The sequence below is a fragment of the Thunnus thynnus genome, chromosome 9 (genome assembly GCF_963924715.1).
Source record: "Thunnus thynnus chromosome 9, fThuThy2.1, whole genome shotgun sequence".
In the NCBI taxonomy this organism is placed as follows: Eukaryota; Metazoa; Chordata; class Actinopteri; order Scombriformes; family Scombridae; genus Thunnus; species Thunnus thynnus.
This window is the reverse complement of record NC_089525.1, coordinates 19,793,898-19,818,151: the sequence shown is the minus strand read 5'-3', so window position 1 is coordinate 19,818,151 and position 24,254 is coordinate 19,793,898. Positions and strand designations below refer to the sequence as shown.

The window sequence follows — 24,254 nt, the reverse complement described above, 5'->3', positions numbered from 1 at the left end:
TTTTGCCTCCTCTGACATCAATGATGACGCTGATGACGCCAATGATGACCATGATGATGATGAAAGTTTCATGCAATATGATGTTCGTTTCTCACATTTGTGTCCTTACATCACGGAGCAGACTTTAGACCAAAGGCAGGGTAACTGTGTTAATGACAGCGTGGTTATAACATGATAAGCTTGCATGTCATTATTACTGATGATGATTGATAGCATGTTTATTCGCAGCAGTTTAATTCGGTGACTGTGAATGATGGAGCTGGATTCCAGAGAAAGAGGAGGAGAGGAGAGGAGAGGAGAGGAGAGGACAGGAGAGGAGAGGAGATATAATAAGGAGAGGAGCATAAATGCTGCTGCCAACCTTTCTGTCTTGAAGGGCATTATGCCAGTACTAAATATAGCTGCCAGATTAGGGAGACAGAGGGAGAGAGAAAGAGAAAAGGACAGAGTGAGTCATGCATCACGATACAGAAAATATATATGTACTACAAAATCAGCTTTTTAGAGCTCTGTGCTCATCAGAAACCCCCAAAAACGTGTCGTCATGCAGAGGCAGAAACACTGTTGCTGCTTCATGTGTCTCTTTGATTATTTCTCTGTCTGTTCTTGTGCAGTTAAAGCTTGAATCTAACCTTATATATACATATGTATTTTCAACTGGTAGCTCACATCACACTCTCTCCATCCCTCTGCACCTCTCACTATGTCATCAATCTCCCTCTTGTCTCTTTCAGTCTCTGCACTTGTATCAGTACTTCCTGTATTTTTCCACCTTGCTTTCTCTGCGTTCGGACTCATGTTTTTCTAATACTCCAGCCATGGTTTCCTCCCTGCTTTTGTAGCAGCAGCTGTGTTGAAGCAGGTATTGGACGCTATCTGTCCCACGAATGTGTGTTGTTAGATGGTATCAGCATTCCTGTGTGTGTGTGTGTGAGAGAGAGAGACAGAGAGAAATAAAAGACATAGAAAGAGAGAGAGATTGAGTTCAATATGGGCAGTGTAAAGAAGCTTCATGTGTGTTTGCTGATTTCTGTTAAACTAACAGGAAAGTGTGAGTTTTTTAACATCTCTTGTGAACACAAAGAACTTTTTTTAAAATTTACAGAATAAACAAGCAGTGTTATCTCCAACAGAAACATGAGACTCATCTGTCTCAGTCCACTGAAGGACATAAAGCTTGATAAAAGATTCACAGTTCACACATGAGAAACAATATCTGCAAAGTCAACAGGTGGAGATATCAGTCACAAGTCTCTTTCGGAGATAGTTCAATTATTCTTATTTGTAAAAACGTATCCAGATTCAAATCTTTTACTTTATTTGCATCGCTGTAAGTAAGTACAGTATTGCAGAAGCATGTTGTGCAAAGTTTACAACATAATCTAATAAAATCCACTGGATGCTGCAAAATTCTACTTGCATGCAATAATTCTCTCAGACTTTAGTTACAAGTTGATCCCAAACTTGAGTTTCCTCATTAAAGCCACACTCACTTTATAAAGAAGTACTCTATAACAAACCCAGTTATTACCACCTCTATCATATCATTCAGAGATAAAGCTTTATACATTATATCGATTTGTGTCCCATATTTAAGGTTCTGTACTCCTCCTTTAAGCTGATAAACTTATGGACAGTGCCACCAGGAAATCAGAAGTAGTCAGAGTCAACTGTGTCATCCCATATAAATGCAGCACATGGGAAAAAAATCAGTTTTTTCTGTGAGAGCAGTCCAGCATTTTTAAAATCATACTTAAAACATGGTTAAAATCTATTTAGATAGTGTTCATGAGTTACTTTTTTTATAGACTGACTTGTTTATAGTGTTTTAAACCTGTCTGATTGCATTGTATGTTTAACATTGTTTGGACAAACAGTTGTGATACATTTTCTCAAATTCTCCCTCCTATTTTGTTGCAACTGCACTATTTATGATGTGTTTTATCCATTTGTACAATTTTTAGTTGTGTTAGGTCTACAGGTGCAAATTAGCTGTCGAGCTAACCCTGCCACATGTTGTTAATACGTCCGTGAGTGCTTTTACATGCACACAAGTATCCTGGTTTTGATCATATTCTGGATATAATGTTTACATGAAACATGAGAAACCTGGTTGTTCACATCCCTGTTTACATGATTCTAACAGTATCCAGGTCTCTGATCATAACCATTTTCCAGCTGTGTCTTGATTCCTCAACATCTCAGCCGCTCATTTCTCTGCTAACAGAGAATGTTGAGAGACCTGGATCAGGTGTTTACATGCCACAGTATCCTGGTTTCTGTTGGCCTACTCCAAGTAGCTTATTTCAAACCCAGGATAAGGGTTTATCCAGGTTTACATGTGCAACACAGAACAGAGATACTCCAAACACCAGATCATAACCAGGACACTAATACACATGTAAACACAATCTGTGTTGTCCTAAATAAATGAAAATAAAACTACACTAAACTATACATAACTATACATTATATCACAGAAAACAGATCATTGAATATGTAAATAGAAGAATTTATATGATAAAATTAGAGATTGTTTAACAATAGAATGCAATGCACCGGAGGAAAGAGGAGGGAGATTTTAAAGGAGAAACTATTCGGCTCTGATAAGGGTCATTTTGTTCAGCGAAACAGGTTGAAACATCATCTACGGTGTGAGAGGAGTTGTCTGCAGGGAGGTTGGATTAGACTGAGGTATAGAGGTGAAGGGGAGCGTAGATGAGCGGTGGCGTAATTGTGGTTGGTGGTCTAGGAGGTAATAGGTGAGGGCATAGTTGTGGTCTGGGCGTGCTCACTCATGTCAGGCGGAGGATGCGGGTACCAGTAGGAGCAGGAGGAGATCAGAGAGCCTGCTGCTTGTTATCTCCACATTGTACCTGCAGGTTGACTCACCTGAGGCAGCAGCCAATCACAGCCTCTGTCAGTGTGTCTGCTCATTCCTCCTCCGCTCTTACTTTTAAAAACATTTTTTTTGTTTTATTGAAAGTGCAAACTAAGTAATTGACAGGACATACAAGACATGACAAAGGGAGACAAGGAGAGACTTACGTTTTTAAACAGGAGGCCTATAAAGGAATGGAGACAAAACAAATTATAAGAGACAAAACTACATAAAACACAAAAGCAAAGAGACAAAAACAAAAATCACATTTTGCTTTCAGCAGCACTGATCCAGTTGATTCTCCTCCCTTTATGCTTCTAATTGCACTGCATTCCTTTGTTGATAACGTTGGTTTAATAACACATAAGCCTATGACTAAAAGTTCAAATTCATTCTTCTGTTTTCTTTTTGACTCAGACGCTGAAATTTGTGCCATAACAAGACTCCAACATGCTCAAATTTCTCCTCTTGTGAAGGAGAATTTAAGCATTAAAGTATCTTATATAATATTAGGATTTACCAGAGTGCATATTTATTACATGTCGTAACTTTCATTCAGACTCATATTTCAACATACAGTATAATAAACTGTTTGGACAACTTGTGATTCATATCAGATTTTTTGAAAACACAGCTGTAGTGTCAATTTTAGCCTATAAGTCAGTGAAACATCTCAGTGTGTTACTACGTGGGCTGCTGTGTGTACGTATATTGAAAGATATTGAAAACTAGTCATATTCCTTCTTTGTTTTAATATTGTTTAACAATACACTTGATTCAGATTTGATTATCATCATTCTTGTGGAAGACATTTTACAGCCAATCTGATGCTGAAGATGAAGATAAAATATGTTTATTTAGAGATGAAAGTGTTACTAAGTGAGGAAAGGAGCTGCTCTGTACAAATATAGGAAGTATAGCTATACAGACAATGTAAAAGTTCCAGTGTTGCCGACTGTAGTTTAATACCAACATGGGTACTTGTCCTTTTAGGTTTTGTGGTGCTAGCAGGGCCGAGTTACGCACTAATAACTGTAAATTCCTTTTTCGGAGGATTGTTGATATTCACAGGGTGTTGTATGCTGTACAGATTGTAAAGCCTCCTGAGGCAAATTTGTGATTTGTTATTTTGGGCTGTATAAATAAAAACTTTAAATTGAAGCAGGCGAAGCGGGTAACCACCCCCGAACCCCAGATCTCCAGATCCCCAGATCTCCCTCAAAGCTCCAGCATTGCTGTGTGTCAGCTGGTTTGCATCATTAAAGCCAAATACCATCTGACATGACAATGGCCTAAAATGAGTCCCACTTTATTTCATTATCAACAGGCCCTGTCTTGAGAAGAAGTTCTGTATAAAAATAATAGTTTTGAGACTTTTATTATTTCAGTTATGTGATTATATGTTGTATATTCCTGAATGATTTGTGTTTAATCAACATGCAGACCTGGTGGTTACTGCACATTGCACAGAGGATCAGAGGAACTGGAGGATTAACAGGGATCCAGTCATCGCTCATACTTGCCACCGGGCCCCTTAATGCAGCAATATGTTCTATCACCCAGAATAATGTGCTTTCGCATTAAAAAAATAGGCCAAATTATGACTTAAGGGACCTTAAAATTGTTCAGTTTATACCTACTATGTAATTTTTATAATGTATTTTTTACTGTGTGACACACAGTGATTTTATTGATGATAAGATGATGTCACCTTTTCATCTGGACTCCTGGACTCCTACATCTTTACTAGGGCTGAAACCAACAATTATTTCTCGATTAATCAATTAGTTGCCCAAGGTGACGTCCTCAAATGTCTTGTTTTGTCACAACCATCAATCCACAACCCAAAGATATATAGATATATGTACTATCATAGAAGAAACCAGGAAATATTCACATTTAAGAAGCTGGAATCAGAGAATTTGGATATTTTTTCTTTAAAAAATGACTAAAAATGATTGATTATCAAAATACTTGGAGATTAATTTATCAGTTGACAATTGTTTGCAGATCTAATCTTTACTCTCTTTACACTGAAGACCAAAATGAAAAGACAGCTTAAATTTTATTGTGTCATACTTGAAAGTGTGTAGTTGTGTCCTTTTATGTCAAATAAACCAAAATAATATCAAGAAACTGAGCTGCATTATTGTGGTTTCTGGAGCAGTTCTACACAGACATCATTAAATCAATAATCTCCTCCTCCATCGCTGTGTGGTTTGGCTCTGCATCATCACACAGAGAAGATCATCTCACTCGCACTTCCCTCCCTCGCAGACATTAGCAACTCCCGAAAGAGAGTGCGTAACATCATGTCTGACCCTTTTCACTGCTGCCAGAATCTCTTTGAAAAACTCCCCTCCGAGAGGAAAATCAGATCCCAGAACCAGGACGACCTGCCGCCTCCACAGTTTCTTCCTCCAGGCAACAGCCAACTTTAACAAGGACAGAAAAAGACTGTAAATACAGCAGCTTCACTTCACCTTCATATGTCATTCATGTTCATATTGTGTCTATTGTGTCTGTCCTGCACTGTGTAGACGTATACAGATTTTATTGTTTAGTTGTAAACTGTACATATATATCCTGTTAATACACACACATAGTTTATTTTCACTCATATTTATATTTATATCAACATTTGTATTCATACATCAATTTATATGCTGCTTTTTTGCACACAGTTTTTATCATGTCAGTATGCGTACACATCCCTCTCTCTCTTACACTGTTTGTGTTTATTTTTATAGTTCAATGTTCATGTTTATTGCTTTTTCTATTGACATTTGGACCACATTGAATTCCTTGTACTTGCAACTTGGTGAATAAATCTAATTCAGATTCTAATATATATTACTATATCAACAGTGTAATTACATCACATTCACATCCTTGAACTTTGCATACTCAGCAAATATTATATTATGTTGTGGTTTTATCTCTGGTTTCCACTGTATTTTTATTTATTCTGTATTTTTATACATGTGAGTTAGTTATATCTATCTATCTATCTATCTATCTATCTATCTATCTATCTATCTATCTATCTATCTATCTATCTACCTACCTACCTACCTACCTTCCTATCTATCTATCTATCTATCTATCTATCTATCTATCTATCTATCTACCTACCTACCTACCTACCTTCCTATCTATCTATCTATCTATCTATCTACCTACCTACCTACCTTCCTATCTATCTAGCTATCTATCTATCTATCTATCTATCTACCTACCTACCTACCTACCTACCTACCTATCTATCTATCTATCTATCTATCTATCTATCTATCTATCTATTCTCTTTAAACCACAGTGGAAATAGATGTTATTGTTTCATCCTTGTACAGTTGTCTCGCTTCTTCTCATAATGTCAAATAAACCAAAATAATCTAAAGCAACTGAACTGTGTTACTGTGTTTGCACTCTGCTTTCTACTGTAAACAGTGAGCTGTCACCAGGTGTGGCGACCACGTGGTGCCCCCTGCTGGTGACGTATTGCACCTGCAGGGATTTTCCGCCTCGGTAAAGTAGACGTGGCAGTGACGTCAATGCCGGAAACGACCCGGATCGTAACTTTAAACTCCTGGCTTGGTTTAGTTTCTGCCAGAAACATCGAGGGCTCCCGAAAAATGGTCTAATATCAATTCAAGTAAGTTGGAACTGATCGATTTGTATACTTTAAATACGACTGAACGTGAGAGGGTCAGTTTTTGTCGAATTTAACAACGGTAAAGAAGCAGAAACCGTATAGAAAGCCCGGTTAGCTTTCCGTAGCTAACGTTAGCCTGTGGTTAGCCGGTCAGGCCGTGATCAGCTGTGTCGTGACGGGCGGCCTTCACACAGACAGCCCGGTGAAGACGTTAAATAATCATCGTTACCTAATGAAGTTGATAATCAGCTCGCCTGTAGTGTTTAACGTTAGCTGTGGCGGCTATAATGCTATTTATTGCCGTGTTGTTGTGGTGAAGTCGGTGTTTCAGCCGTGTTGTTGTGATACTAACCGAGCTGTTAGCTAACGGTACCGCCTGACTTACCACTGCCTGCTGGATCAAACTGTGTTTTTAATATTAACGTCAGGTTGTCAGCCTAAACGGTATAATAATGATAATGATAATAACAATGATAATTATAATAATACGAAACTTTATTTATACAGCACTTCTCAATACAACGTTACAAAGTGCTTTACATGGTTAAAACATTTAAGTTCTTCAATTAAGCAGGATATTTAGACAATTAAAATGACATAAAACAGAAAAAAATACCCCTAGTATAAGATCACAAATAATAACATAATAAATCAATAGTTGTAATAACAGAGATAAGACATGTTGGATATAAAACAGTGTGGTATCAATTAAATAAAGGCGTTTCTTCACATCTTCTTTCTGTCGCCACAGACATGCATGTTCAAATGTCCATGAAGGATACCCCACCTTGGATGTGAGTTTAGTCCAAACACTGGGAAGGTCTACCTGTTTATCCATCAGACAGACCCTCAGGAGGAGGAGGACCGGGAAGTCGCAGGTGGTTTTTTGTCTCTGGCTGGCTGGTGAGCATTAACCGGCCACAGGATGACGTGTCGTGACCGGACCCTCGAGTTCCAGTCAGCCTGCAAGTCTCTCCAGGGCAGACAGGTATATTGGGACACCTCTACCTGACATACCTACACATTTATAACATTGTCACTTAAGTCAAAACAGGCATTCATCCTAACTGAATAATATATACATTTATAGCAGGCTATTGTGTGATTTTCACTTTTATTTTTTGTAGTCTTGATTACTTTTGGTTTTGGTTCCTTTTTTACTTCTTTCTCAGCTTCTACATTTGGTTTCACTGAGCGTTGCAGTAGTCTAGTCAAGTTTTAGTTGATTTGTCAGGCCTGAAAACATCCTAAAACAGGACAGGTTCACAATTTCACAAGTCTGTCTTAAAACAACAGTCAGATGTCCATATGAACACTGAAAGTGGTTTTCCTCACTGGAATCATTCCTCCTGTTCATACTGGCTATTAAAAGATCCCCTTCAAATGTGCTTTCAATGTAATTGATGGGGTACAGCTGTATCCACACAGTCATTTTGTGCAAAAATGCATTTAAAAACTTATCTGACGCTTATATGAGATTCCTCTCTTATTGCAAATCCCCTATCTCAAGATAATGGCAAATGGCCACACGTCACAAGTACAGCCTGATAAATTGGTTTAGCCTTTATAAAGTATCAATACAGTATATGTTAATCGCAGCTTTATCAGCATTGGTATTATGTACATGTCAGCTGATAAATGAGAGTAATGGCAGCACAGACATGCCAAAGATATGTTAGAGGTATATTAGAAACAGTATCTCCAGTGTCTCTCTAGTTAGTTTGTTCACTGGAGAGTTTTACTTTACAACTGTATAATGTTCTGCTCAGTAAATGTCTTGATAACACTTATCTCAGAAATAAATCTTTTGGATCCTCATCAAAAATGTTTGGTTATGTGTTTGTTATAAGACACATATCAGCTCTCTAATTTTATCTAATATGAAATGGATGAAAGGAAGCACCGTTTGTGAAGCTTTAACCTGGAAATTTGGGGGATTTTTACTTGACAATTGACTACAATGGTATAGGCAAATAAGTCAACAAGATTGGAATCAGTTGGTAATCTGTTACTTGACTAATTGATTGTATCTGAATCAATGTTTAGGAGTTTAGGAGCACTGTTGTCATATCTTCAGTTACCTTTCAGTGTCTCATTTTCAAATTCTTCCTCCTTCTTATATTCTTCACTTTTTTTCCCTCCCTATCAGAATGGAGTCCAGCCCAGTAAACCAGCTCTCAGCGCGCTCAGGCAGCGCAGTGACTTCACAGTCATGGCCAAGTAAGTTCCTCAAACTCTGTTTTCTTATGCGTTTCAACAGCTAATAAATATTTGCTGAATACACTCATTCTCTTATGTTGATATTGGGTGTTGCGTTGTTTTCACACGTTACCATCCTCTTTGTCCTTATTGCATGTGAAATACAACATCATTGCACTTGTGCAGCGTACTTTGGAGTATTTATATTGTTTCTCTGTAAGTTAACTGAGACGATTAAGAAGAATTTCTAGTGGAGAATCTAGTGTTTGACCCGAGCACGAAGATAAAACTAATACAACCCTCTTATCTAACTCTTGATGACAATGCATAGCAGCATATTTCCCAGAAAGTTGCTGTACTACTTTTTGTTTGTTTGTTTTTCTTGTAGGAGAATTGGGAAAGACTTGAGCAATACATTTGCCAAACTGGAAAAACTCACTATTCGTAAGTGTCCTTGAATGTCATTCCAGCTTATTTTTATCTGTTGTAAAGATCTGTGTGTGTGTATCTGTTTTGTGTCCCAATGTGCTGATCCTACATGCTGTTGTTTTGATGTTTTAGTGGCAAAAAGAAAATCTCTATTTGACGACAAGGCAGTGGAGATTGAGGAGCTAACGTACATTATTAAACAAGTGAGTTGAATTTTTAACAACCTGTGAAATGTGGTTTTGTGGACGTACATGGTTAAGAATAGATCCGTTCTCTGTTTTATACCTCTCCTCTGTGTGTGTGTGTGTGTGTGTGTGTGTGTAGGACATCAACAGCCTAAACAAACAGATAGCACAGCTGCAAGACTTGGTGAGGTCTCGTGGAGCTCCAGGTGGCCGACATATCCAAACCCACTCTAACACTATAGTGGTGTCTTTACAGGTACAGTTTAATACACACTATACAGTGTGTGTGTGTATATATATATAGTGTGTATATATATATATATATATATATATCTGTGAACTGTGTCTATGTGTGGAACCAGTTACATCCTGGTAAGCTTTGCTTTTATAGACAGTGTTTTTTGTAATTTTTTAAAATTATGCCTAAAAGAAACAAGGTTAAAGGGGACCTATTATGCTCAGGTCTATATTTTTATTCTGGGACTCCACTAGAGTATCTTTGCATGATTCACAGTTTAAAAAACTCCTTATTTATCTTATATTGGCTCTTTATGCAGCCCCTCAGTTCAGCCTCTGTCTGAAACAGGCCGTTTTAGCTCCTGTCTCTTTAAGGCCACCCCTCCCAATGAGCCTAGTCTGTTCTGATTGGTTATCTTCTGGAAGCTTTGTCATAGCTGACTTCTGGCCGCTCAGGAGGCTACGTAAACAAACCATGAAACACACTATAGTAGTGGGATTTCACTTCTTCTTCTCGTTCTTTACTCGAAATGTCAACAAATACATCCCTACAGATCAGGTTGAAGCCCTGGCTTTTGACTTGCAGGCAGCATTTCTACATACGTTAACCTCAAGTTTTGAAACTTTTTTAACATGTATATCTGACATCATAACAGTATATAAATAACAGAAAACCACAAAAAGTATAATAGGTCCCATTTAAACTAAGACTTTTTACAATTAAAAGCAGTCTTCATTTTCACATTTTCACATTCACATTTTTATTTAATTATCTCTGACTTTTAGCCATTTATAAGAAGGAGAAATAAAACAAAACTTCTCATGAAATATGCCCAGGTTGTGATTCTGTACAATAACCATAATGTGGAAGAAATCATGTCAGTTTAATATGGGGGTTAGAATAAATTAAATAGTTTTACATGTCATATTTGAAAGTTATTGCATCATGGAGCGCTGTAACAAATGCACACAGCCGGACTGAGCTGCATTTTGTTTAACTTCACTGCCTGTTTCTCTGCCCACAGTCTAAACTGGCTTCAATGTCCAATGACTTCAAATCAGTCCTAGAAGTCAGAACAGAGGTGAGACGTGTTTGAAATACTTAATCATTCAAAGGCAGAAAATGGAAAAATACGGTTTTGAACTGGGAGCAGGTTTCTTCTCAGTCATGTTTACAACCATCGTTTGTCTCTGCAGAACCTGAAACAGCAGCGCAGCAGGAGAGAGCAGTTCTCCCAGCCCCCCGTCTCCTCTTCTCCCCTGATGGCCAACAACTTCAGTAAGTCCATTCACATCTCAGCTCCAGGCTTGTAGTTGTGCACTATTCTCTCATGATTTTTACAAGGGTCTCGCGCTAAAGTTATGGCACAAAGTTATGGGAACAGATAAACACAGCATGCCGGTGTAGCTTCGTAAGGGCGTGTTCACTCTATGCTGATATTTTTTGTGGGAAAGTTTTGCCCTCACCACATTTTGTGTAAGTCCTGTTTTCATTCTGGTTGTTCTAGTTATTTTAACCTTCTGCGCAGAAAAAAACAAATCCTCACAAAAACATGCCCCGGTCATATGTGTTCCTCAAAAAATTGTAAAGTATCCCCGTTCTAAAAATCAATTATTACCTTAAATATTGCCTGCTCTTCATCTGTTAAACAGGAAAATTGTGCCAACACTTTCCAAAAGTATAATAGAGTGAACACGCCTTTAGTAGTTCTTTGTTTTGGCTTTGAGGGAATATTCGACATGTCTGGCTCCTGCTCAGTTTACCATTTTGCTAAACGAATAGCTGAATGTTTTGCTAAACAGGCTACTTACCAGAGACCCTCTAATGAGCACTAGAAGCTCAGACGCTTCCTGTGCAGGCATTTACACTGCCAGTAAAATGTTTATGGACAGCTTCTACTTCAGCTGCGTAGGTCAAAACTTCAGCAATGTTGCTCACTGTAAATATCCAAAAATTAAATGATATATATACCAAATAGATATGAATTAAGAGTGTTTCTAATATTTTATTTTATTGGAAATTAATAAAATTTGTTTGATTATGATCACTGTAACTAGGCTCTTGTCGCAGACAGAGTATTTTACAGATTTATTTTTCTTGACAATCGATGCTAGAACTGTCAAGGCTTAATTGCTTAATCTGTTGCGAGCATCTGCCATTAAATTATGTAATAATCATCTCATTATGATCAAAGTGGTTTCCAGAAATTAGTTCTTGCATAGAAAAATTTAGATCTTAAGTAATTGGCCACATCTGCTGCTCATGACAAAGAAAAGACTCAAAAATTTGAACTTATGATTATAATTGTTGTGTTTTGATTTGAGGGTATTTAGAACGAGCACATTGCTTGAAGTTTAGCTACAAATGCCACAAGCATGTACAGAAACATTTGACTGCCAGTGTACTTTGCGAAACCCCAGCTGTTGTAATAAGGAACTGCTCGAAATCCATGTGAATGATTATTACTGTATTTGGTCATCTGTAATGCAAAAATTAAAAAATATTTTAGGGAGCCGCAAAAAAGGGGCCCAGGAGCCGCATGCAGGTCGCGAGCTGCGCAATGACTACCAGGGCTATACAACCTCAAATTTAAAAGGTATTTCCCTGGAACGTTTGACTCTCCCAGTGGGTATAACTAGCTACTGTATGTGCCCGCTGTTCTTTCTGCTTTTGGCCTCTACCATTGAGGATTTCTACATGAGCTTGTTGAACATGGTTCTGTGTTTTGCTTGTTGTCTCCCTTCAGAGAGCTCAGTCTTGATGCAGGATGAGTCCAGGAGTCTGGGGGATGTGGCCATCGACATGGACTCTCAGACCAATCCCCTGCAACTCCAGCTTATTGATGAGCAGGTAGACTGTTGGTGTATGTCTCTTAAAGTCAGGTAGATTAAGAGGGCTAGAGCAGAAGATTGATAAATTTATAAATAAGAGAAATTGATTTTTGAAGTCAATTACTTGGCAATGTGTTTATTTTTTTGCCAATATAAGACAGAAATGTATCACTTTGTAGAAATCGTAGACTTAAATATTTGGAAAAAGTGAGCAAATATATAGACTTTGCACATTTTCATGCTCTTAAATGACCCTTTTTGAAATCTTGTCACCCGTGTCGTTATAGGATTCGTACATCCAGAGCCGTGCAGACACCATGCAGAACATTGAGAGCACCATCGTGGAACTGGGCTCAATATTCCAGCAGCTGGCACACATGGTCAAGGAGCAAGAGGAGACCATCCAAAGGTGAGATGAAGATAGAAATATATGGAGGATCTTGATAGGAAAGGTCCTCCAGAAAGGAAATGCTGGAATGTTTTCAAACAAGAAAATGGAAATTAAAGCTGGAAATCTATCTTACATGGTTTAATGCAGAATTTTTATATGAAATTCTGTCATTTTCCAGTTTATTGACACATTTAATCAGGACTGGGAAATACGGTTGAAATAATTATCATGTTATTAATGAGGAAGATTTCAGATTTCAATCACAACATGGGGAAATGCAGGCAAAATAACTAATATTCAAAGCAATGCAGTTTGTTCCACCGCACTGCACTGAGACAAAACATCTCATATGTGTAAAAATGAAGCTCCAGTAGCTGCTTTTGTTAGCTTTTAAATACATCAAACTCTGAATCATTCATTTGGACAACAGAAATTTGTAGAATGAAGTCAAGGTAAGTTCATGTCATCAGGATATAATCATGCGTTTACAAAATGTTTACATATTTAACTTGACACGAATGTCCTGAACTGACTGGTTTTGAAAGAGAATTGATGAGTTGTAGTGTAATTAGCGTCTGTGTTTGAAGTCCCGTCTCACTGATCATTCAACCTGTCACGCTCCTCTCGCAGGATCGATGCCAACGTTGAAGACACGCAACTGAACGTGGAAGCGGCCCACACGGAGATCCTCAAATACTTCCAGTCAGTCTCCTCCAACCGCTGGCTGATGATCAAGATCTTTCTCGTCCTCATCATCTTCTTCATCGTCTTTGTTGTCTTCTTTGCTTAAAGAAAAGAGGAGCGGCTGAGGAGAGCGGGGGCGGGGAAAGCACATGGAGGGAGGGGAAATAAAGCTAAAGCAGGACTGAGACGATGCGCCCAGACAACGTTTTTGAAGGACAGACTTCTCTATCAAAGTGACGGTTGAACGGAGGCTTGAGATCCACTTAAAAGAATACAGACTGTCGGTTATTCTCAAGCCACAGACTCTCGATCTGAATTCGACAATATGCAGTCGAGAATGAAAATGTTGATGAATAAATTATCTAAAATCCCCTCTTTGTATAGAGTGAGCAGAATACTGCTCTGTATTGTACTTTGACCAATTATACATAAACATTTAATCAAAATGGCTATAATTTAATGGTTTGATTCTGCAAACTGTCTTTTTTTTTTTTTTGTTTACTCCCTTTCCCACACGTCATTCATTATTGTTATTTCACAGCCAAACTACAAAACTGGAGTTTATCAGATTATTTTGCTTCCTAGTTTACTCGACTACTTTGTATTCAAGAGCATGACTGTCTAACCTGTTTATCAACATTTTTTCACGCACCAGCATTCAGTTATGATGTGAAATCTTTTTTTTTTTTTTTTATTAGTTACTTTCTGTTTTGCTTTCAAAGTTTATTTGCCAAATGGGTACTTTAGGACTGTGACACAGTACGAAGACACTCGCTGAGGTCCAGAGTCTTGTGTCCTGGAGGCACAAGAAGGGCAGCGCAGCCGGCCAGAGGGAACGTTGCTGGTATGATCCATGCAAGAACTGTATGTTATAACACTGTTATAGAGGAAAATGTTTGGACTGTCTGGTTGCCAGCCAGGATGCAGATTGAAATGGTGTAAACCTCGCACATTGAGTGCTGTAGGGAGACGATTCAAGTATTTGACATCAGTGCTTATGAAGGGGTTACGCTGGTTGTGAAAGCCCACTAATAAAGTGACTAGAATCAGCCAGATTCCCTGGAAGTGTCTGGTTGGACGTCACTGTTGTAGTTGCTTCCCCTCTTTATCTATCTGATGTACAGGATGTTATTTAAATGACCACAGCTTTTTAAGAAGAAAAGACATTCTTCCTATTTTTTCCCCTGTCTGTTTTTTTTTTTTTCTTTCTTAGCCAAATGCCTTGACTTCAATGTAAAAAGTGCAAATAGTGATAATGATGTATTGATAAGAAAGTGCATATTAATAAAACAAAAATGGGGTGCTGGCTTTCACGGCTGAGATTTTCTTGGGATAAGAGGATTAGTCAGCAGTGATATAATTAGCCGCACTGGGCCATGAGGTTAGTTAACTGAGACGTGTTAAGCAGAGCTGGTTAGTGCGATGTGTTCAACATATTCTCACTTCGTATTCCTTTTCCCTTTCTTTCATCACGGTTCAGGACCCAGAAGGATTCACCTTTGGGCTAAAAATAAAGTGCAGTTTTCCCTGGCGGCCGCGATAAAGTCATAAAGGACTCGTGAAAGCTACCACACTTAAAAAGTGAACACTTAAAACAAATGGACCAAAATGCAAGAATGCACGCAAATGTAGTAGTTACATTTTTTAACAAAAGGGATCACGCAAATATTTTTGTGAAAAAAAGCTGTTTTATTCACAGAGTAATGACAACATTGTATCTTTTCCCCCAAATCCCTTTCATCCACAATAAAAAATACTTTAAATGTGATTCTAGTCGTTTCCTGCTTTCAGGGATTTGCTTGATGGACACTATGGGAGCAACTGAGCTGGTGATCCAGAGCCAAACTGCTGAATATACAGATGTGAGGCCTTGACTGACCCCAACATCTACTGAAGAAGACAGCTGTTCTGTCTGTTGCGTAACATGTTTTTAAAGGAACAGTTTAAAGTTCAGTCTTTGTTTTTAATGATACCTGAAGCATGTGAAGATTAGCAATGCAAGAGATATTACTCAGAAAAATCCCATACAGCAGATTTTAGTTTTTAGAGTCTTGTTTTAACAAGTTTTTACCCATCAGCACAACAAAACACTACTTTTAAAGCTCTGCTTCAGACATCTTAAAACCAAAACCATACTGCTTTTGGGATGGACTAAAGACTTAAAGTTTGTTAGCAATTTGACTTAAGTGAAGTTGTTAGCAACTTCACTTAAGTGAAGAAATCTTTCTGAGCCCTCGCCATCGACTTTTCTCCTCCTTTTGAAAGAGGCCAAATGATTAGGAAACAGGAAAATATGCTCGGTTCTGTCCTTCCCTGAATGCTACCTTCCCTCTTTCCTCAACGTCCCCTGTTTTGTGTCTCCTCCCCATATTTACAGTATACTGCTCCTCTCTATTTTGTGCTCATCCTCTCTTATCCCCCCCACCCCCCTCCACCAGACCTCCTCTACAGGAGCTCCTTTCCTCCCTCCCACCATCGCCTCTGCATCATCTCTCCCCTCCCTCTCTCCCTCCCTCCTCTCACCCCTGGGCACTTTGCTCCATAGGGGTGATCTCTGGCATGCTCCTGCTCCTTCCCTTCCTCGCCCTGGCCTTGATTGCCTCCTCCTCCGTTTCTCCGTCCTCCTCCTCGTCAGACCAATCCACCTGCTGCTGCAGGTTCCCTCTGGAGCCGCTCAAGTTGCTGCCCTTGAAGAACTGGCCTGTGCGGAACTTGGAGCGGAAGGTAACGAAGGAGAGGCTCTTGCTGCGCTGCTGCTTCTCAAACACAGGGTCATGCGTCTCCACTTCTCCGTTTCTGTTAACCTCGTCCACGCACTCACGCAGTGCCGAGCGAAACAGCCGGGGCACCTCGTGAACCTCGGGCTCCATCTGTGACACCAGGCGCCTGAACCTGCAGGGGGAGGAGTAATTGCAATGATTAGGAACAGCATAATCTGGAATAAGAAACGAGTTAAAAGACTGCTTTACGCTCACGACAAAAAAAAAAGGTCAACCATACAGAAAAGAGGACAGACAGACAGATGTAACCACAACAACAGAGGTGTTATTGCATCTCGGGGCCCAGAATTCGTAGCTACGCCCCTGTTACAACACAAACTACGATTACACTAAAGTATGCTGGACAGAGGATGAGGCAGCATCATTAAATAGAAAGAGAAAAATCTTTTATGTAGAACATATCTGCAGAAGTTAGAAGCCAAACATTACTGGTGCTGCTGAGGAGCCACAGTTGTGACCCTTGACCTCTGTGATGCACATGTAGTTACACGAGCAGAACCAAACAGGTCTGTGATCTCTGGTTGGATTATTGTGGGCATCACCTCTACTCAGGCTGTGAGACTCCTCCAATCAACCTCTGCACTCAATTATAAAAAAAATGGTTTCATTTTTATGACTTATTATTTAATAACCCATTAATATAATTTTAGTTTTTGTGAGTAGCATAAACGGACTACAAACTACATTTCATTACACATTCTTGTGTCGTAAAATCATAATAATAAATGAATCTTGAATGACAGTGGTCTCAGATCCTCATTCTCACTCTTACTAACTTCTCTTAAGAGGACACGTGTATGATATCTCAGAAGTTATTAGAAGTTACAGGGATTAGATTGAAATTGTGTCTCTCTCTCAGTGGTAAAAGTATTCAGATCCTTTACTTAAGCTAAATTATAAATAGCACAATATAATAATTACTTCATTACTTACTTCAAATTAAAGTCCTGCATTAAATAGTTTACTTGTACACTAAGATGATTAGTAATATGTACTTAAAGTACCAAACATAAAAGTACTCATTATGCAGGACAACTGATTTGTATTTGTATAATATATATTTGTTTATATAGATTCTATTTATATTATTTGATTATTTTTACTAATGTATTTAGATATAAAAAATATTTTAATGTTGTATCTGATCGAGGTGGAGTTAATTTTAACTACTATATACATTTTTAGTTAGTTCACAACACTTATTTACTGGACAACAATACTTCATACTATATATGCTTATATGATTTCAAAATCTGCAGAGTAACTTGTACATATATGTCAAATAAATGTGGTGTAGAAGAAGTATAACGCAGCATAAAACAATACAGTACTTTAGTAAATGTACTTTGCTTTGCGCTCTCTTCCTCTTTCTTGTTCATTCTGTTTCTTCATGCTTTGTCTCGTTCTCATATAGCTTTCTGTTTCTTTCTGCATCTTACTGCATATCTCTGCACCAGTATACATCTCTCTTGCTGCCACTTAGGATCTACATTCAGTCTTGCAGCCCTTTTTGCTGCCTCTCTCTCTCTCTCTCACCTGACGATCAAAGGGCCGCACTGTGCAGGAGGGATCTTGCTACAGAGGTCCTGCAGCTCCAGCAGGTCGCTGGGGGTCAGCTCGAATGGCTGCCGGGTCGGCATGTTGGCCAGCCAGCTGTAGTCAGCTGTGGAGGAGGAGCTGCGGCGGCGACGCCGACCTTCTGTTGCCCGCTCCAGACGGATGCGTTCGGTACGCTTCACCATGGCCCCCAGCTCCAGCATCAGAGTATTGGTGACCAACTCCTCAGAGGTGCGCTGGCCGGGCACTTTGGGCTCAAGGGTGAACACAGCGGACCAAGGAAACATCTTTAGAAGGACAGAATTAGTGTTGAGTTACAGCATAATAGTTTAAACCATAAAGTGAAAACCAATATCCTAATCAAGGATGTCAACAGGATGTGGAAAGATATGGAATTTACCTTACTTATCTCTGAGCATACTAATATTTAGTCTTATAGTTTATTTAGAATTGTACCAGAGTGTAAAAATAAAGCTAAAAATCATAGAAACATTTGGAAACAATGAAAAAAATCACATCAGGTGTTTGCAGTAAGTAGGTTTTGGCATTTTGAAACTGATTAACTGAAACCTCTGAAATACTGTATAAACTTCATGCCAGAGCTACTATCTTATCAGTACGAAGTCTGTTTACTCTGCAAACTGTGACTCATAACGAGCATAAAAGTGAACACAAAATGGCAAACAGCTCATATCACTGATCAATACAAGCCATGTTTTCTTAAGCCTATTATCACCTTCTTCTAACCAAACTTCAGCCCAACAGAAGTTGTATTATTGTCTTACCTTCATGAAAGTGGCTTTCCAAAGCTGTAGTGTATTCTTCTTTCACACAAATCCACCGGTTGTCTGGTAAAACCTCCGTTAGCAGCCAGATGAGCTGAAGGCCTCCATGGACTTGTGAGACTCAAAAAGGGTGAAACTCCTCTGTCTCCAGCGGGTACCTGTACACAGCTACCTGCCTGCCTTGCTACCTTTGACGGTCCCGGCAGACAGTACTTGTTCGTACTTTTGTGAGGAGCATGTGGAGTGTGTGTGTGAGTTTAGGATTGAGAATAAATGTAATCCTGTATTAATAAAGATGAGCTTACCACATGACATGAGCATCCACCTGAGTGACAGAATTCAAGTGGGATGTTTACGTAATAGCACGCGAACCTTATTGTTGGCTGTACAAAGCTATTTTCATTTCATTTAAGCCACATTTCTGTTGTGTTTTAACAATTTGATCTCCTTTTTATCTGGCAGTTAAAGCTGTAAAGAGGATTTGATCTCATACACACATGCAGGCTGGACGCTGCCTCGTTCAAAGGTACTTCAATCTTCTTCCACAGTGGCTGAAAGATTTTCCTGAAGAGTCATAAAATTCTAACCATGAGACTTTCTGGTTTCTTGAAAATAACACATTGCATGAGTGACAATGGTCTCCCAGTTCACAGACAGCAATTCTTGAGGCACACCTGTAAATTACCAGACCAGCATTGCACTAAGATTACATAACCACCCACCTAATATAACTTTCTCACACTTATAAACTGTCAGGCCTGTCCCACTAACTAGCATATGTTATTGTATGGAAGATAATTGCAGGCTAGTTTCTGGGTTTCCGCATTACTCAGCACTGAGCCACCAAATCCCAGATTACACTGAAATCCAGAGCCTACCGGGAAGAATGAGTGGTTGTAATGACTATTATAATCTAATTAAAGTCGCCTACAGTGGGTGCTGTAATTGTTTGTAATATAGGGGAAAGGTTAGTTGCTACTGTATGTGGCCCACCACTGAAAATAACATAAATCAGAAGAATAACCTTAATTTTGGATTGTATAGGAAGGGTATCGTGAATCGTTTCACCATTGTGGAAAAAAACGGCACATAGATTTCCGCGCTAAAGCCTCCTTCAGACCCCCTGACCAGCTTACTGTTAAATTAACATCAGTTGCAGAAAATGAAATGAAATATTCTCTGAATCCTAATGATCCATTCGCACATATTCAATCCACTTATGAAACAATCATGAAATATCAACGTGTAAAATTAATTTGCTCTGCCGCTCTCTGTCACGCAGTTTGACATGACAAACTCTCAAAGAAACAGAGCAAACCTGTCTTCTTGTGTCGTGTCATACAGTCGTGCATTCATATTTGTCAGTGATTACCACCCTTTAAAAAGTATTTTAGGTCTTTTTCATGGAACACATTTTTATATGTCATGGTAGGAAAAGCACAGGTGTAAATAATAAAATCAACTACGGCTGAATTCTATATAGCTGCTTCAGTTTCAGGGTCTTGGTGTCGTGCGTGCTCGCTCACTGTCACACTGTCGTGGCTTACTGGGACAACTGAATTAGAACAGAGGCATTGTTAATGATATTAGTAACACCTGTGCTTTTCCTGCTATGACAAACGCCTGTGTCGTATGCCGCTCTCGCACTATGTGAAATATGCTGGGCCTCCATTTTCTGATGGGTGTGTATGTGCGGCCAATCAAGACAAAGTTCAGATGTGTTTCTATCCAATAAAAATGTGGGCAGCGTCTTTGTCTCTGCAGTATCATCCGCTGGATTAACAGGTGTCTCTTGTCACCCAGATACACGTATCCACAATCTAAATCACAATCTTCGCCCTGTAGTTTTAATATATTTGCCAATGAAGAGCTTTGAAAGGCTCATTCTACCACAGCTACAGAGGGAGGAAGGTTTTTGTGGATTTCTCAAGCGCATTTAACAGCATGCAACCTCATCTAATGCGATACAATCTCCTTCAGATGAATGTCAACCCCCACCTCACACTCCTCATCCTCTCCTTCCTCACAGACAGACACCAGACAGTCAAATTCAACGTCCACAGGGTGCAATTCTTGGTCATTTATTATTTTGTTTAAATATGCCACCACTTGGTAAAATTATTGGTGATCATGGTTTGAATTATCATTGTTATGCTGATGACACTGTTGTATTTATCTGTAGCGCCAGATGACTCTGATGCACTGAATCTCATTATAAATTGCCTCTTGAGTGTGTAACAGCGGATGAGCAATAATTTTCTTGAATTAAATGAAGAAAAAAAAGAAATTCTCATAATTGGTAAAAGTGAACAGAGACAAAAGGTTTCTAGCAAACTTGGAAGTCTGGTACCACAGAACAAGTTGGAAGTAAAAAATCTGTGTGTTATTCTTGATTCTGAGTTAGATTTTAATTCACACATAAACAATGTTACAAAGATTGTCTTTTATCACTGAAGAAAATTGCAAGAGTTAGACCCTACTTACAATGGAGGCTGCAGCTCAACAGCCAGGGTTTTAACAAGAACCAGGGAAAGAGATCATATTACTCCAGTTTTAGTGTCATTACACTGGCTGCCTGCGTCACTGAGGATTGATTTTAAATTCTTTAACTTGTTTTTAAGGCTCTTAGTGGTTCAGAACCTTCATACATTTCTGATTGCTTGTCCGAATATGTTCCAAACCGTCGCATCAGATCCAAAAATGAACCATAAAAAGTGAAGCAGACTTCTGTTTTTATGCACCAAAGGTTTAAAACATACTCCCACTATGAATTAGACAAGCAACTTTGGTTGATAGTTTTAAGAAACAGCCCAAAACCTATTTTTACGATCTTGATATTTATTTTTTTATGACATCAATGTTTTATTTAATACTTCTTTTATACCTTTATACCCATTCTATGCTTTTTTATTCTTTTTTAAATTGTTTTATTGCTCTTTTTATTGCTCCTTTTATTGCTCTTTTTTATGGCCCCTCATGTCTTCTTTATAGTACCTCTGTCTTTTTATTTTCTGCTGTAAAGCACTTTGAGCTGCATTTTATGTATGAAAGATGCTGTATAAATAAAGTTTCATATCATTAAAGTTCATTAATTACAGTAACTGGTCTTGAGTCTGAAATGTGTCCCCAAAAGTGGGCTAAGTCAGACCACACACACACACACACACACACACACACACACACACACACACACTAGCACTGCTGCACTGTAGCATTATTATTGCTCGTGGCTTTTACTCCAAGTTTTTTATCCTTAGAATGGTATTTCAATTTGTATGTGAATTAGGTATTTATTTTATGTATTTTATGTATCATGGCTGCACAAAATGATTAACTAATCATGGCCATGACTGTGCTTTGATTGTCTATGACTGCTGTATTTGCCTTATTTGTCCACTGCACAAATGAAAATAAAGTAATTTGGATTGAAGTGAATTGAAAGGAGGTTAATAGGAGAAAAGAAGTTTAATATATATAATTTATTTATGGAGTCAGACCCATAAATACAACTATGAAATCAAATTTGCTGTTCAATTTTGGCCAGAATTTTAGAATTTGTTTAAGTCATATTATCTTATGTTTTCTAGTTTTATACCGTAAAACTGTACTGAACAGGTTTCTTTATTTGAAATATTTTTTGTGATAATTTACATATTGCAAAGCTCATTTTAAATTTGGGTGTATGCTGGCTTGTTATATTACACTTTATTTCAGTACACCACATACCTATTGTCAAAAACACTACTTTTCACTTGTATTATTCCATTTCATTTATTTGTTTCGCTCATGGTTATGCACAGCTCCAGATAAAATGCGATTCATGAATAAAACACAAATTTCTTTGTACACATTGCATGACCGAAAAGGAGCAGGGAGAAGAAAATCTTATATTGCCTGAACCTTACTGAAAATATAAATAAACAATCATATGATATATTATATGTGATATGTTATGAAATAATGCTGTTTGGTAAGAGCCCCAAAACTAAATAAGCCCAGTATAGGATCAAAAATCCAGCCAATCCCTGTTTAAGACAGATGAAGATGGGTCAACTGAGCACTAGCTATACAAGGTAATTAAAACCTACTTTGTCTTCATGAATACTAATCCTAAATTTCTGCTTTGTGTGAAATTTGTAACTTGGTGGTTACAACTACTGCCAGAATAACCTGTGTGGAGGTCTCTGGGGGAAAAAAAATCCCTATTACTCTCACTCTCTGTGCAAATAGAAACTGTGTCAACTATTCATATGCTGAAGCATTACACAGCTCCATGTTTACTGCGAGGTAATTTGATTAATCACAAATCAATTTAGAAATATGCAACATGTAAGCAGTATCAGCTGAAACAATGAAGGTCTTAAGACTAAAACTAAACTAAGCCGACCAGCCTTTCATCATGTTATTTAATATTGTGCTTAAATAGTGCATATTCCCCAAAGTTAATTACAATTAATCAAATTGCCATAAAGAATTGAAGGTGAGAAGTCTCTCTTGACATTGCAAATAATACTTTGACAAAAAAAACAAAAAAAAACCTACAAAAGAAACTTAAGGCCCACTCACAAGATTTTGCTTTATTTTTTGCTATATTGCTATATCCAGACGATGTGACGATGTGACGATTAATTGATTAGTAGCCAGCTATTTTGATTATTGATTAATCACCTTGAGTCATTTTTTAAGAAAACAAAACTTCCATTCCAGCTTTTTAAATGTGAATATTTTCTAGTTTATTTAATCTTTATGATAATAAACTGAATATATTTGGGTTATGGACTGTTATTCTGGACAAAACAAGACATTTGAGGTTGCATCTAAGGTTTTCGTGAAAAAGTGGTCGACAATTTTTTTTTACGATTTTCTGACATTTTATAGACCAAACGTCTAATCGATTAATCGAAAAAAAGAATTTACATATGAATTGATAATGACAATAGTCATTAGTGGCAATTAAAGTTTTGTGGTTGGGCAGATATCTGACAATAAAGCAATAAGCCACAAGAGGCCGTGGTTTACAATGATTTTACAGCAGGTGAGGGTCGTTACGCACGACGTGGAGGATACGACGTTTACTGACCGTGATTATGTGATTTCGGGCAAAATCCTAGACTTCACAATGTCTTTGCCGCTTTACGTGATGCATGGTGGGTCAGGATCCCTCTCACAACACAATCTAACGGGGTCCTGACTTCGTTTCTTGACTTTTCCAGCTCTTTAATTTCTCTCTCATTAATTTCAGCGTGTTGCCTTTCTTTTTTATCTCCCCCTTCTATCCTGTCCATCGCTCTCCACCACTCATCTATGCTTTGCCCACCCAGTAAATCAATAATCATAACGTTTTGAAACAATTTATGACTAACTGGCGCAGTAATACTGTTGTAATGCGGTCACAGGTGTGTGTTTATATAGTACTTTACAACGGTTTCGAACGCGGCTCAGCCAATCATAATCAAGGACGGGAACTAATCGTTTTATAACGGAAATTAAAGACGTGTTAGGATGGCAGCAGCTGTATAACTCACATGTTTATCAGAAACTGAAGTGTAACCGTTGATATGTTAGACTTGAGGTTGTGGTTTTTGTCGCTAGAGGTCATCAGAGGTTCACTCCGCCCGCGAGGACTTTTCCCAAAACAT

General features: G+C 38.3%; 2 protein-coding genes across 3 annotated transcripts; one reads left to right on the top strand and one right to left on the bottom strand.

Annotated features, from left to right (window-relative positions):
* Nucleotides 1-6,405: 6,405 nt before the first annotated feature.
* Nucleotides 6,406-15,261, top strand: stx5a (syntaxin 5A). Of its 2 annotated transcripts, XM_067599516.1 has the most exons (12): nucleotides 6,406-6,536; nucleotides 7,288-7,524; nucleotides 8,686-8,756; nucleotides 9,124-9,179; nucleotides 9,297-9,367; nucleotides 9,489-9,605; nucleotides 10,612-10,668; nucleotides 10,784-10,865; nucleotides 12,097-12,183; nucleotides 12,334-12,437; nucleotides 12,706-12,827; nucleotides 13,440-15,261. In XM_067599516.1, exons 2-12 carry the CDS (start codon nucleotides 7,462-7,464, stop codon nucleotides 13,597-13,599), a joined length of 990 nt encoding a protein of 329 aa, XP_067455617.1. In that variant the 5' UTR covers nucleotides 6,406-6,536; nucleotides 7,288-7,461; the 3' UTR covers nucleotides 13,600-15,261. The 2 variants fall into 2 exon arrangements, with proteins under 2 accessions (XP_067455617.1, XP_067455618.1); XM_067599517.1 differs by lacking the exon at nucleotides 12,097-12,183.
* On the bottom strand, nucleotides 15,162-23,985 carry zgc:162144 (RD3 domain-containing protein). Its single transcript, XM_067599518.1, has 3 exons — nucleotides 18,616-23,985; nucleotides 17,810-18,117; nucleotides 15,162-16,385 (listed from the first exon to the last, which is right to left on the bottom strand). Exons 1-3 carry the CDS (start codon nucleotides 18,619-18,621, stop codon nucleotides 16,013-16,015), a joined length of 687 nt encoding a protein of 228 aa, XP_067455619.1. The 5' UTR covers nucleotides 18,622-23,985; the 3' UTR covers nucleotides 15,162-16,012.
* Between the last annotated feature and the right edge of the window lie 269 nt (nucleotides 23,986-24,254).